Raw genomic sequence first — 13,032 nt, 5'->3', positions numbered from 1 at the left:
ATTGATTAGGTGAAGAATGAAGAGAAAGTGAGAACATCAACTGGATTTTGATTTTCGAACATAAAAAAAAAACTGGCTATTGTAGAAAGCAGAATAAGAAATAGAGAAAAACAAAGAGGAAAAAAACAGAAAAGAAGAAAATATAAGCTGGGTCCAATGAAAAAAAAAATCAGCAAAGAAAGGATCGAAACCAATAATAGAATAAAAAAAACAAGCTAGGTACTTGGAAAGCTGACTGTTGTGGTCCTCTTCGATACAAAATCAAGTTGGGTACCTGAAAAACTAGCTGTTGTGGCCCCCTTCTGTAGAAAAACAATCTAGGTACCTAAAAAGCTGGCTGTTGTGATCCCCTTCTATAGAAAAAGCCTTCCTTTCTTCGATAGTCTCTCTTTTCTCTCAATTTTCTTTTGTTTACAAAATCCTAAGTCACTAAACTTAAAACTAACTTTTCCATACTAATTGACCACTTTACCCCTTGTTAGTAATAGAGCTGAGAAATTAAATGCGTCGACTTTTAGGTTTTTTATGCTTTTCAACCATTAGAAAAAATAATCATAAATTTCATTGAGGCACCAAAGACAAATGCTTCACCTCATTGAAAAAGGTCCTAAAAGGCACCAAAGGCATGCGCTTGAGGCACGCCTTTTGGTGCCTTTGACACCACTATTGTTGTCTCACCTTTCAGTGGTTCTATCTCAATTCTGGTTTTGATGATCGCCTATATATTGACAAAGGTATCCTTATTGAATGAGGGCTTTACTCTCATCTTTCAATTAAAGGTATTCCTTGATGCTGTATTTGTAATCTATGTGAAATTGGCAGTATTTGCTCATGCCCCTCTTCTTAGCAAGAGTTTTCATCTTTTGAGGCCAACATAGGTAGCCTCAATCGTGGATCTCCATCAAGATTTGGGCTCTCAGAGCATTGTGAAGAGTATACCTATCAAACCTTTGAGATAAACTCCAAAGTTGCATTGTGCTCCATTCTTATTGACTGTGATTTCTCCTTGATTCGTCCTTCTTCTCGTGGCTCTTGCACGTGTTGCCATATTTTTCCGTTGCTTCTTCTACACATTGATGGCCTCCTTGGTGTTAATTTTTTGTTTACTCGACTCAAGTCATCGCAAAGTCATCCCATGTTTCAAACCATCACCTTTGTAGGCCCTTGATCTACTTTCTTATCTCCCTAATCTTATGATCAAGGTCAGTCTCCCACCTGGAGACACTTCCTGGCTAATGCAAAGAGAGATCATTAGAGCTTAAATTGGCTTCAGAGGGGGAACGTGAGCAACCTTGCTTCTGGCTCTTTTTTGAGACTTTCAAGATGAAGGTGGCTATTGTTTTGAGCTAGACCATCCTAATAGTCTGACTGGCTTGTGGAGGGAGCATGATTGGTTATTGTGATCTGCATTATTGCTGTGAGAGCTTATACCTACCAGACAATAGCCTAAGCTGTCCAACATCGGCGGGCTCTCTTGTCGGTTGAGGAGGCCAAGATCTTATGGAACTAATGCAAGGAGCTATTAGACTCCAGTTGAATGGTTCCTTGATGGTTATTCTTTCTAAGCTACATGCCCATAGATAATGCCAATATGTTGTTGCTAATCTCGGATCAATGATGTGAATCACTCCATAGATCTACAAGACAACAAATAAGATCAGAGAGCTTGCCGAATGGGCTTCAGCTGGACCATCTGATGTTAAGTTAGAGAGAGGTTTTTGGTGGAAAGAAGAAGAAGAAGATAAAAAGAATAGAGAGATTAGTAATGTCGTATTGGATTATATCTTTACATGGTGGGTCTCTATATTGATTTATAGCTAGGATCCTAACAACCTGCAGATGTAGCGTAGTAACTTGAGGACATGCTATAGCTGTTTGGCACATGATGAAATTGCTGAACCCTCTTGCACATTTGGGTGAAGGGGTCAAACTGCCCTTGTCATAAGAGCGTTCTGCTCAACTTGGATTGGTTGCCAAGCTGACCGATCATCGGATGAGATAAGAGAATTCAGCTCTAAAAGTCTACTACTTCTGGTCTGCTTATCTAAACTTTCAAATCGACTAAGTGTCCCGACCAGAATATCTTAGAAAATTTCTGAATCTACCTAAGTCACCATAGATTATGAGCTGGATAAATCAAATCGCACAAGATCACCTTAGTCATTTATTACCACATTAGGAATCAGATTAGCTGGCTTAGGAGCTGCTGCCTATTTTGGAAAAGATGTAAATTCTAGAGATCAGAGGTTCCCAATGAATCAGGTTCACATTGAGGACATCCAAAATCTACCAGAAAGCTAGATAAATGAGGATGAGATTGCAATCAAACAATTCCTATTATGTCTAAATATTGAATTGTTTATTATACTCCAGTCCATCTAAGATTTGTTGTTGGATTTTCAACGTTTAAATGTGGCTCTATGTCAGCCCATGAGCTTTGCCTTTATGGCATTATTTCTTTTGAAAAGAAAAAAATACTTTCTTTTCTTGCTTTTTACTGTTTTGCTCAAGATTTTGAGCCTAGATAAGAACATATTTTGGGACATAAGTTGACTTATGATTCTAGCAAGTCCCCTTAGATGTAGATGTCACACTATAACACCCACCCCAAGTGCATATGATGTTGACTAATTAATTTGGTTCCTACATTTTCTGAAGGAGCATGACCTTTGTAGCTACGAAATGGAGCTGTTATCATGTTAAGACATTGAGATCACTCAAATCTATTGCACAACCATTATATATTTCTTTTTGCTTAAAGTTTATATACCTATGATTGTAATCCCATATTAAGTAATAAAAAGGGTTCTACATATAATTATTAGCTCGGACCGATCCTCCTTCCAATAACTTATAAGCTTTTTGAGCTATGAGTGCATAAAAGTTGGCATCAGAACTCGGACTGATATATGTTTCAACCCTTATTAGTGATGTGATCCCCATGAAGAGGGATAATGGGGTCAAGGAGAATCCAATAGGGTCATGGATGACTGCTCTCCTCCTTCAGAGTAGAAGCCATCTGATGGATGTATTATGAGGTTAGGTGGGGAGATTATTATAGTCCCACATCCCTTGATAAAAGGGATGCCACATAAATTTATTAACTCCGACTAGTCCTCCAAACAGCTTAAATTTTTGGCCGAGTCTTCATGTTATGAAGTTCATAGCCCATTCTCGCTGGTTTTCATGTTTATTGGAAACCAACATCATCCATGTGCCAGTGAGATTGAATCACTTTCTAACAATTTTGGCGAATCACTTGGTAACAATTGATGATAATATTTGTAGGACCTATCAACAAAGAAACTAAGAGTTGGTTGAAAGAATAAAATGATTGAGCATATTGATTGCAAAGTAAAAATGATTAAATATTCTGAAGCCAAAAGGAAAATTAAGTATAACTTCAAAATGTAAGTATAAAACTAATTTTTCATTAGTCTATACTGCTCATAAATATTTGTACGTTTTGCCCTCAAGTTGATGAATCAAGTTCTGTAAAGTTCAGGTTGGTAAAATTTCATGAAAAGTATATAGAATTTCCCTTTCTGGGCCCCAATAAAACTCCGATGTCACCTTCATCAACAACAAGAAATTCGGATTAGGCAAAAATGCAAAATAACAAAAATTAACCATTAAGAAAAGTTGCTTGTCATTTGGTTTTTGGTTTGTTCCGTTTCTTTTACTGAACTAAGCGGGAAGATTCTTCCTTCTTCCTTTTCTCCTTGTTAAAAAAAAAAAAAAAAGATAAAGGAAAAGCAAAAGACATTCAGATGCCAGTTTGAAAGAAAAACAGTAAAAACCAACCGTGCCAAGCTACTTTGAATGAACAACAAAAGAGTGGGCACAAAATCTTATGTTTCACAGTAGCTTGGTGAAAACAATTATAACAGCAATGTAACTACAAAAAGGGGAAAGGTAAATAAAAGGAAGCAATATAAAACGCAGAAAGATTATAATTAGGGTAAAAGATTATTCTGGCGGCATATCAGCATCAATACTTTTCTTCACTAGGTAATGATTTTTATCTTTCCTCTAGCTATTGCTTCTGTAATTGAGAAATCAGATTGAATGAAAGAATCATAAGCCCTTCAGTACCAACACAGACCATGATATCACCTCATACTCTCACATACTGGTTAAAAGAGATCACAATTGTGCTCATAGATGAAATGAAGCTGCAACAAAAGTCATTTTAAGAGAAAAAATAAGAGAAATGTATTAATAGCAATGCTATAGAAACACCCAACAAGAGAAACTTATTTATCCAAAAAAAATATAAATGCTAATAAATCTACGTAAATGCCTCTGTATCACTACCTTTTGCCTTGGTGCTTCTTCCCCTGGAAGTGTAAGCCCCACAAATTTTGGCCCTACATGTTACTCCTATTTTCCTTTTGTCTCGTGTTTCCTTTCATTACATTTTGCTTACCTTACTTCAATGAATCTCCGTAAAAATATGTAGAAGTTAATATAAAACTTATCTGGAAACGTCTAGTCTTGACATGTCTTGAGCAGGAAAGAAATCACAATCCTTGAGAATTCAAAAGGAAAAGAGATCGCAACATTGATGCAAATTCATATCACGTGTCAATAAACAGTAATCTCTAACTCAAGGATAATTTCCTTGACTTATGAATATATTTTCTGGTTTCTTCAAAAAAAAAAAAAAGAAAAAGGCCAAGGAAAACTCAAAACATTATGCTGTAATCAATTTCTTTTGATGAACTGGACCTGGATTGAAACCTAATGACGTGGGCCAAGTTTGTGAAGCATTTAACATCATTAACCTTTCTTTCATTATGTTTTAGCCTCTTAATTTTTAAAAATATAATGCATCTTCAGCTTTTTTTTTTTTTTTTAAAAGAATCTTCCAATTAAACTCAAGAAAAGGTTTCCACGTTAACTGCATGTTCATGACATGGTTTTCACAAATGACTTTTCAGCTCAGCGCTGCAGCTAACAACCCTGAATTTATTCTAATATTTTCTCAGAGAATTTACCATCACTAATAAAACTTTATTATTAGAAAATCCCTTTCATGATCTCTGAAAGCAACTAATTCTGCATCTTTAACAGGTTCAGAAGATTCCAAAAGAGTTTGCATCTGTGGATTATTATTTAGGCTCATACATATTTCCTTTGATGGAAGAAATACATGCTGATCTGTGCTCAGCTCTGGAGGCAATTTGTCAAGCTCCCTTGATAGAAATAGAATCAGTTGAAGAAATTGTGTCAGACAAACAGTTAGGTTTCTGCATTGTGGCGGCAGATGGCAATGCAGCTTATGAGCCAAAACAATCTGATATATTTGTTTTATCTGAAACAAGACCAAAGCATATATCTGACTTGACTCGGAATAGAACACCTTACATTATTGCTTCAGTAGTTAAAGGTGGAGATGATGAAGGCCTTCCACCCAATCACTTCATTATTAGAACATCACAAAACAAGGAAGTTAAAAAATACAGTGGAATGCAGAAGCATAGAGATTCACTTTTTGCAGTATTCTTACTAAATATGACGACATATAATCGCATTTGGAAGTCACTTGATCAAGAAATCGCGAAGCAAAGAAACACTAACATCATCAAGAAGATCCTACGTTATGACTCTTCGGTATGTAGGAAACTGATTTTGATTTCATGTTAATATGTACATTTAGCTAATATTATCTTGTCTTTGCCCATGAAGTGTTCAGTTCAACTCATATTGATGATATTACAGAAGGAAACCTTTATGTGCATCAATCTCATGCTTAAGGATCAACTATTATAAAAAAAAAAAAAAAAAAACTCATATATTGCGTAGCAACATGAAATATAAGTCAACATTAAGTGGTTGATCAAGAAGAAAGGGTGCTGCATTGCTCATCTGGCAGTTGTTCACAGCGACACCACAATGCTTTTTATTTACAAAAGACTTGACATTATCATGAAGTTCCTAGTCCTACACTGACGTTTTGCCCGAACTTGTTAGTTGATGCTTTAATTTTTTCCCACAACAGATGGCAGGAGATTGTAGTTCAACTTCATCTGAAGAATCTTCCTATTTTCATGATATGAAGGTACGTGATAGTTTACAACAGTTCAAGCTAAATGATTCACAGTTGACTGCTGTGTTAGATTGTATTTCAGCAAGACAGCGGAGGCATAACTCCATTAAACTCATATGGGGACCTCCTGGGACTGGGAAAACAAAAACAATCAGTACTCTTTTATGGACTCTGCTAGCTAAAAGATGCAGAACACTTACATGTGCTCCTACAAATACAGCAATTTTGGAAGTTGCATCACGCCTCCTTAGGTTAATCAGAGAGTTTTCAGATGATGATGACTATTCATTGGGAGATCTAGTGCTAATCGGAAACAAGGATCGGATGAATATTGGTGATGATCTCTCTATGGTATTTTTGGATAATCGTGTCAAGAGGCTTTTGAAGTGTTTAGCACCACTAACAGGTTGGAGGCAATGCATAAATTCATTGACATTTTTTTTGGAGAATGCTGTTTCTCAGTACAAAATATATATTGAAACTGAAGAAGGAGAAGAAGAAGAAGAAGAAACTGAGAGAATAAAGATGACACTTAGTGAGTATGTTATAAGCCGATTTAGTATTCTTTCAAAAAACCTTAGTCAATGTATCAGAACATTGTCTGAGGATCTGCCAAGTGATTCCACTTCTGAGGACATCTTTAAATGCATGAACCTTGTGCCGAAGGTTATAGAAACATTTGGACATCTGTTATTCTCAGAAGCTGTCTCCGACAAAAAGCTGGAAGATCTATTTGAACTGACATACCATGAAGATTGTGAGATCTCTTTACCTGTGAATTTGCTGAACAACATACAAGCCAGTAAAACTACAACATTTGAGCTACATCAGACAAGATATTTCTTACTTATAATATTAAAGTACCTTTCAGAACATCTTCATGTCCCAGCTTTTATTGACAAACGTTCAATCGAAGAGTTTTGTTTGCAGAGAGCAACCCTTTTATTCAGCACCGCTTCTAGTTCTTTTAAGCTGCATGGCATGGAGATAAAGAGTCCACTAGAGATGTTGGTTGTCGATGAGGCTGCACAGCTGAAAGAATGTGAATCATTAATACCTCTACAGTTACTAGGCGTACAGCATGCTGTTCTTATTGGTGATGAATACCAGCTTCCTGCCATGGTTAAAAGCAAAGTCTGTTTGGCTCTTTGTATCAGTTGGTCTTTCTGTTTTTTACTTACCAAATGTTACACCTCTTATCTTTAACATTACTATGTAGGTTTCTGAGAATGCTGGATTTGGAAGAAGCCTTTTCGAGAGACTTTGTTCACTAGGGCAAAAAAAGCACCTTCTTGATGTGCAATACCGAATGCATCCTTCCATAAGCAAATTTCCAAATTCAAACTTCTATGATAATAAAATTTTGGATGGCCCAAACGTCATCTGTAAGAGCTATGAAAAGCATTATCTACACGGAGCAATTTATGGATCCTATTCATTTATAAATATTGAACGTGGAAAAGAAGCTACAGATAATATTGGAAAGAGATGGAAAAATATGATTGAGGTAGCTGCGGTTTTGCATATTGTGAAGGACCTATTCAAAGGTATGTTTTTTGCAACATACATATAATTTCCCATTCCTTTTAACCTAAAAGTCACTGCTCACAGTAGTTCATGTTTATCTCCAATGATTGTTAAAGAAGAATTTTTGGTCTGATGCAAATACACTTTTATAAAACTTCATATATGAAACATATTAAAAACGGACTGTATACATTCTATTAACGTGCTTGAAAACACAAATCTGATATGGTTCTGAGTATTAAAGGTTCATAGCAGTTGACCGAAAGTAGAAGATTTGTCCTTTATAACCATATCCATAAACTTTGGATTAATCAATAATCAGTAAGATAGTAATTCTTGTAACTGTAGATTAATTCTCGGCATCTCATGCTTGAACATGTGCTTTTGAAGCACTTTTCTCATGAAGGTTCAGAAAGGAAGCCCAATGGTAGCAGGAGGAGGGGTGAGAGATCTATCTTTTTGAGGGAAAGGAAGGTAAGCCCACCTGATTAATTAAAGATTAAGAAAAATAGTGAGGAAATTTACAAGTGATGAAGGACAAAAGAAAAGGAAGCATACAGTAGAAAAGGAGCAATAGGGAGGAAAGAGATCTGGGAGCAGACATGGTGCATATGAGGGCAGCTAGCTCCTCCCAAACAGAAAGAAAACCAATTCACGCACTAGAACCATTCAGGGCGAAGCAATCTTCGGACAGGTGAAGTGCCAAACATAGGATAGAGTCAACTGAGGAAAATTTCTACAGAAAGAAAAAAATCCTCGAGTTCTTTTCTTTCCAGATGCATAAACAATTAGTAATAACACATCGATCCTAACCACATGAATTTTGCTGATATTTTCACTACTCCAAAGAGTCCAGAGAGATTTAAGAGCTGATCTTACTTTGAGTCATAGTGCAGTAAGTTCCCTCAAAAATTAAAAGACGTGAAAAATGATTGTTTATTTGTGTATTTGATTTCAATGAATTCTTGATGATACAGTAGAGTATAATTTATAGAGAAGGAATACAATGAATCTAGGCTAGAATTATGACTATGTACACAAGAGAATACAAAAGGAAGGAGATATCAAGGATCGACATAATATCAGCATGATTTTCAGAATATAATCTGCATGATTCTTGATATCACAGAATATCTAATAGATATGCATAATCTTCAGAATATAATCTGCATAATTCTTCATATCATAGAATATTCGGAATATAATCTGCATGATTCTTCATATCATAAAATATCCAGAATATAATCTGCATGATTCTTCCATACTCCCCCTCAAGCTGGTTTGAAGATATCTTCCATGGCAAGTTTGCTTACTAGATCCTCGAACTGTTTCTTATACAACCCCTTAGTGAGAATATCAGCAACTTGATCAATTGTTGGAATGTATGGCATACAAATTATTCCATTGTCAAGCTTCTCCTTGATGAAATGTTTGTCCACTTCTACATGTTTTGTTCTGTCATGGAGGATTGGGTTGTGAGCAATAATAGAGATGGCAGCTTTATTATCACAATAGACTTTTATTGGTGAGGGGATAAAAAAACTTTAATTCTTCAAGTAATCTTTTTATCCATATCACTACACAAATTCTATGGGCTACTGAACAGAACTCAGCTTCAGCACTACTTCTGACTACTACATTCTGTTTCTTGCTTCGTCAGGTGACAAGATTACCTCCCATAAAAGTACAATAGCCAGAAGTTGATCTTCTATCAGTTACACTTCCAGCCCAGTCTGCATCGATGTAAGCTTCTATTTGCAAATATCCTCTATTTCGAAATAGCAATCTCTTTCCAGGTATCCCCTTTAGGTACCTGAAGATTCTATAGGCAGCCTCAAAGTGTTTTGATCCTGATGAATACATAAACTGGCTTACCACACTCACTGCAAAAGCTATATTAGGATGAGTATGTGATAAATAGATGAGTTTATCCACAAGTCTTTAGTACTTTTCTCCATCTACCACCTCGATTTCTACAGGTTGCAACTTCAAGTTGGGCTCTATTGAAGTTTTGACTGTCTTGCATCCGAGCATTCCAGTTTCACTAAGTCCAAGACATACTTTCGTTGGTTGACAAAGATTTCCTCCTTGGATCTTACAAATTCCATGCCAAGGAAGTACTTTAGAGCCTCCAAGTCTTTGATCTCAAACTCATGTACAAGTTTTCGCTGAAGTTCTACAATTTCGGCACTATCATCATCAGTCATTATTATATCATCTATATACACAATCAAAATAGCTAGTTTACCAATTTTCGAGTGCTTGAAGAACAATGTATGGTCAGCTTGACTTTGGATATAACCGTAGCTTTTTACTGCCTTCCTAAACCTCTCGAACCACGCTCTAAGTGACTGTTTGAGTCCATACAAAGACTTTTTCAGTCTACATACCTTGTTTGTTCCGAAGTCCTCAAAATCAAATGGTAGATCCATAAATATTTCTTCCTCCAAGTCTCCATTTAGGAAGATATTTTTTACGTCAAGTTGGTATAGAGACCAATTAGAGTTTACCGTCAAAGAAAGAAGAACTCGGATTGAGTTTATTTTTGCAACTGGGGTGAAGATCTCCTGATAGTCAATATCATAAGTTTGAGTGAACCTCTTGGCAACAAGTCTGACTTTGTATCTTTCAATGCTTTCATCTGCCTTGCACTTTACAGTAAAGATCCACTTGCATTCCACCATTGTTTTGCCTCTTGGTAGTTCTACAATCTCCCAAGTCTCATTCTTTTCAAGAGCATTCATCTCCTCCACTGCTAGTTTTCAATCCGGATCACCTAGGGCATCCTAAATAGATCTTGGTACATGCAGGTTAGAAATATTTGAAATAAATGCTTTATGGTTATTGGACAATTATTGATAAGACAAATACTTGGCAATAGGATGATTGGTGCAAGATCTTGTTCCTTTTTTTAGGGCAATTGGAACATCAAGGTCAGACAACTCAAGAGTAGATTTAGAATTACCTTTAGCGAAAGGAGGACCATTATTCAGGAGGGCTAACTGACCAGTAGTAGGAGATATATTTGGATCAATAGTACTTCTCTAAGGCTTTCATCTAGTATAAGCCAGAAGCTCAGATTTCGGATTACTCAGATCCATGTGCAGTAATTCTCCTCCTGTTTCAAATTCCATCATGCCCGACACCTGTGGACTAAACAAATCCTTTTCTTCATTGTTTGGATCAGTTATTTCCTTGATTTATTTATCAAAGTGAATTGGAGTTTCAATGAAATTTGGTAGTGGTTTAAATTTTTTCAAAAATTATCTTCTTCAATATTCTCCCCCTAAAGATGATTTTTATTGAAATAGAATTGTTTTTCCATAAAAGATACATCCATGCTGACATAAGTCTTCTTTGTTAGTGGATTAAAACACTTATACCTTTTTTTATTTGGAGCATATCCAATGAAAACATATTTTTCAGCTTTGGAATCCAATTTGGATCGAAAAAATTGTGAAACATGAACAAAACAAATGCATCCGAATATTTTTAAAGGCAACTCAGAGTACAACCAAAATTCAAAAAAGATGTCTTTAAAGTATGTAAAGGGGTTTTAAATTTCAAAACACGAGTTGGCATTTTGTTGATCAAGTAGGAGGCAGTTAAAACAGCATCTTCCCAGAGGTATTTAAGAATATTTATAGAAAAAATGAGGGCCCTAGCAACTTCAAGTAAGTGCCTATTTTTTCTTTTAGCAATATTATTTTGTTGGAGAGTATCATGATATGTTGATTGATGTAGAATGCCTTTATCTCTTAAAAATTTCCCTAAATACTCATTAAAATACTCAGTTTTGTTGTCTGATCAAACAATGCAAATGTTTGAATTAAACTAGATTTCGATTATATAATAGAACTCTTTGAAAAATCTTTTCACTTCAGATTTTTTGCTTAGTAAGTAAATCCAACACAACCTAGAGTGATCATCAATAAAAGTTACGAACCACCTTTTTCTAGATAAAGTGGTAACTTTTGACGGTCCCCAAACATCACTATGAATTAAGTAAAATGGTTTGGAAGGACTATAAGATTTTGAAACAAATTTAACACGATGATCTTTAGATAAATGGCAACTTTTACATTGAAACATAGAATAATCTATTCCTTTAAACAATTTAGGAAATAAGCATCTTAAATAAGAAAAACTAGGTGGCCTAGTCTAAAGTGCCATTGCATTATTTAGTCAGAAATAGAAATTGAACAAGTACTACTCAGCCCTTAAGCTTTTTTATTACCGAACAAATTCTCATTGAAATAGTACAGTCCGTTTATCTCTCTAGCATTGCCAATCATCTTCCCCAAAATCCGGTCCTGAAATGTACAATAGGAGCCACAGAAGGTAACACAGCAGTTAGAGTTCTCCAAAAATTTACTGACAGATCACAGGTTGCAAGCAAGTTAAGGGACATGAAGTACTGCTTTAAGACTAATATTTTCAAATATTTTGATTAGACCTTTGTCTGCAATAGATGAAAGACTATCATCTGCTATTCGTACTTTTTCAATACTAGAACAAGGAGTATATAAAACAAATAGATTAGACAAACTGGTCATATGATTAGAAGCCCCCGAATCAATGATTCATAGAGCGGAATTCAAAGTACTTGAAAGGGCCAAGGAATTTCTACCTGAATGGGTCAAAGAACAATTAGGTGTACCAGATGATGATGGATTAGCCTTTAGTAGTTTTAGAAGTTGATCAATCTGCTCTTTGTTGAGTGGACCCAAGTCAGCTACAGTGGCAGTGTTTTGTGATCGTCGAGATTTTGATTTTCAATTGGCTGATTTTCTATGAAGCAACCAGCAAGTTTTTCGAGTATGATGTGGTCTGTTACAATGATCACACCATACCTGAGGCTTCTCATCGTGCTTGTGCTGATCAGGGACACTCCGTCTACTAGCATTGGCTTCAGCAGCAACCAACGTGAAGTTCTCAGTCAGACCACTCATGCCATTATTCTTTTTTCCGAGCATTACTGATCTGCGATTTTCCTCCCAACGAACCTCTAAAAAAACTTCATTAAGTGAAGGCAGAGTATTCGTCCAATAATCCTTCCTCGAACCTCATCAAATTCGACATTAAGACCAATAAAAAATTTTAAGACTCGATTAGCCTCCATAATTTTCTGATTGTGTTTGCAATCGTCAAGAGACTTCCGCTCATAATCATTGAACAGATCCAGATCTTGCCATATTCATTTCAGAGAATTGAAGTATTTAGTGACAGTGTCGCTTCCTTGCTGGACTTCTCCAAGTTTCAGAGTAAGTTCATATATTTGAGATTGATTACCCAAATCAGAATACATTTGGATAACATTATCCCACAGTTCTTAAGCATTCTGATAACACATGTAATTGGAACTAATATCCTCGTCCATTGAATTCACAAGCCAAGTCATTACCATTGAGTTTTCAGCATCCCAGGTTGAGTAGGTCGGATCTGCACTGTTC

General features: G+C 35.9%; 1 protein-coding gene across 1 annotated transcript in view; it reads left to right on the top strand.

Moving 5' to 3' along the window:
* Positions 1-13,032, top strand: part of LOC105035897 (helicase sen1) — a 60,211-nt gene that overhangs the window by 34,852 nt on the left and 12,327 nt on the right. Inside the window, exons 3-5 of the mRNA XM_073256157.1 lie at positions 5,077-5,616; positions 6,005-7,186; positions 7,272-7,599. Coding sequence (XP_073112258.1) covers positions 5,077-5,616; positions 6,005-7,186; positions 7,272-7,599 — 2,050 coding nt within the window. The remainder of the gene's footprint in view (positions 1-5,076; positions 5,617-6,004; positions 7,187-7,271; positions 7,600-13,032) is intronic.

The sequence above is a fragment of the Elaeis guineensis genome, chromosome 4, assembly GCF_000442705.2.
Source record: "Elaeis guineensis isolate ETL-2024a chromosome 4, EG11, whole genome shotgun sequence".
NCBI classification, from domain to species: Eukaryota; Viridiplantae; Streptophyta; class Magnoliopsida; order Arecales; family Arecaceae; genus Elaeis; species Elaeis guineensis.
This window is presented reverse-complemented; position numbering and strand designations above follow the sequence as displayed.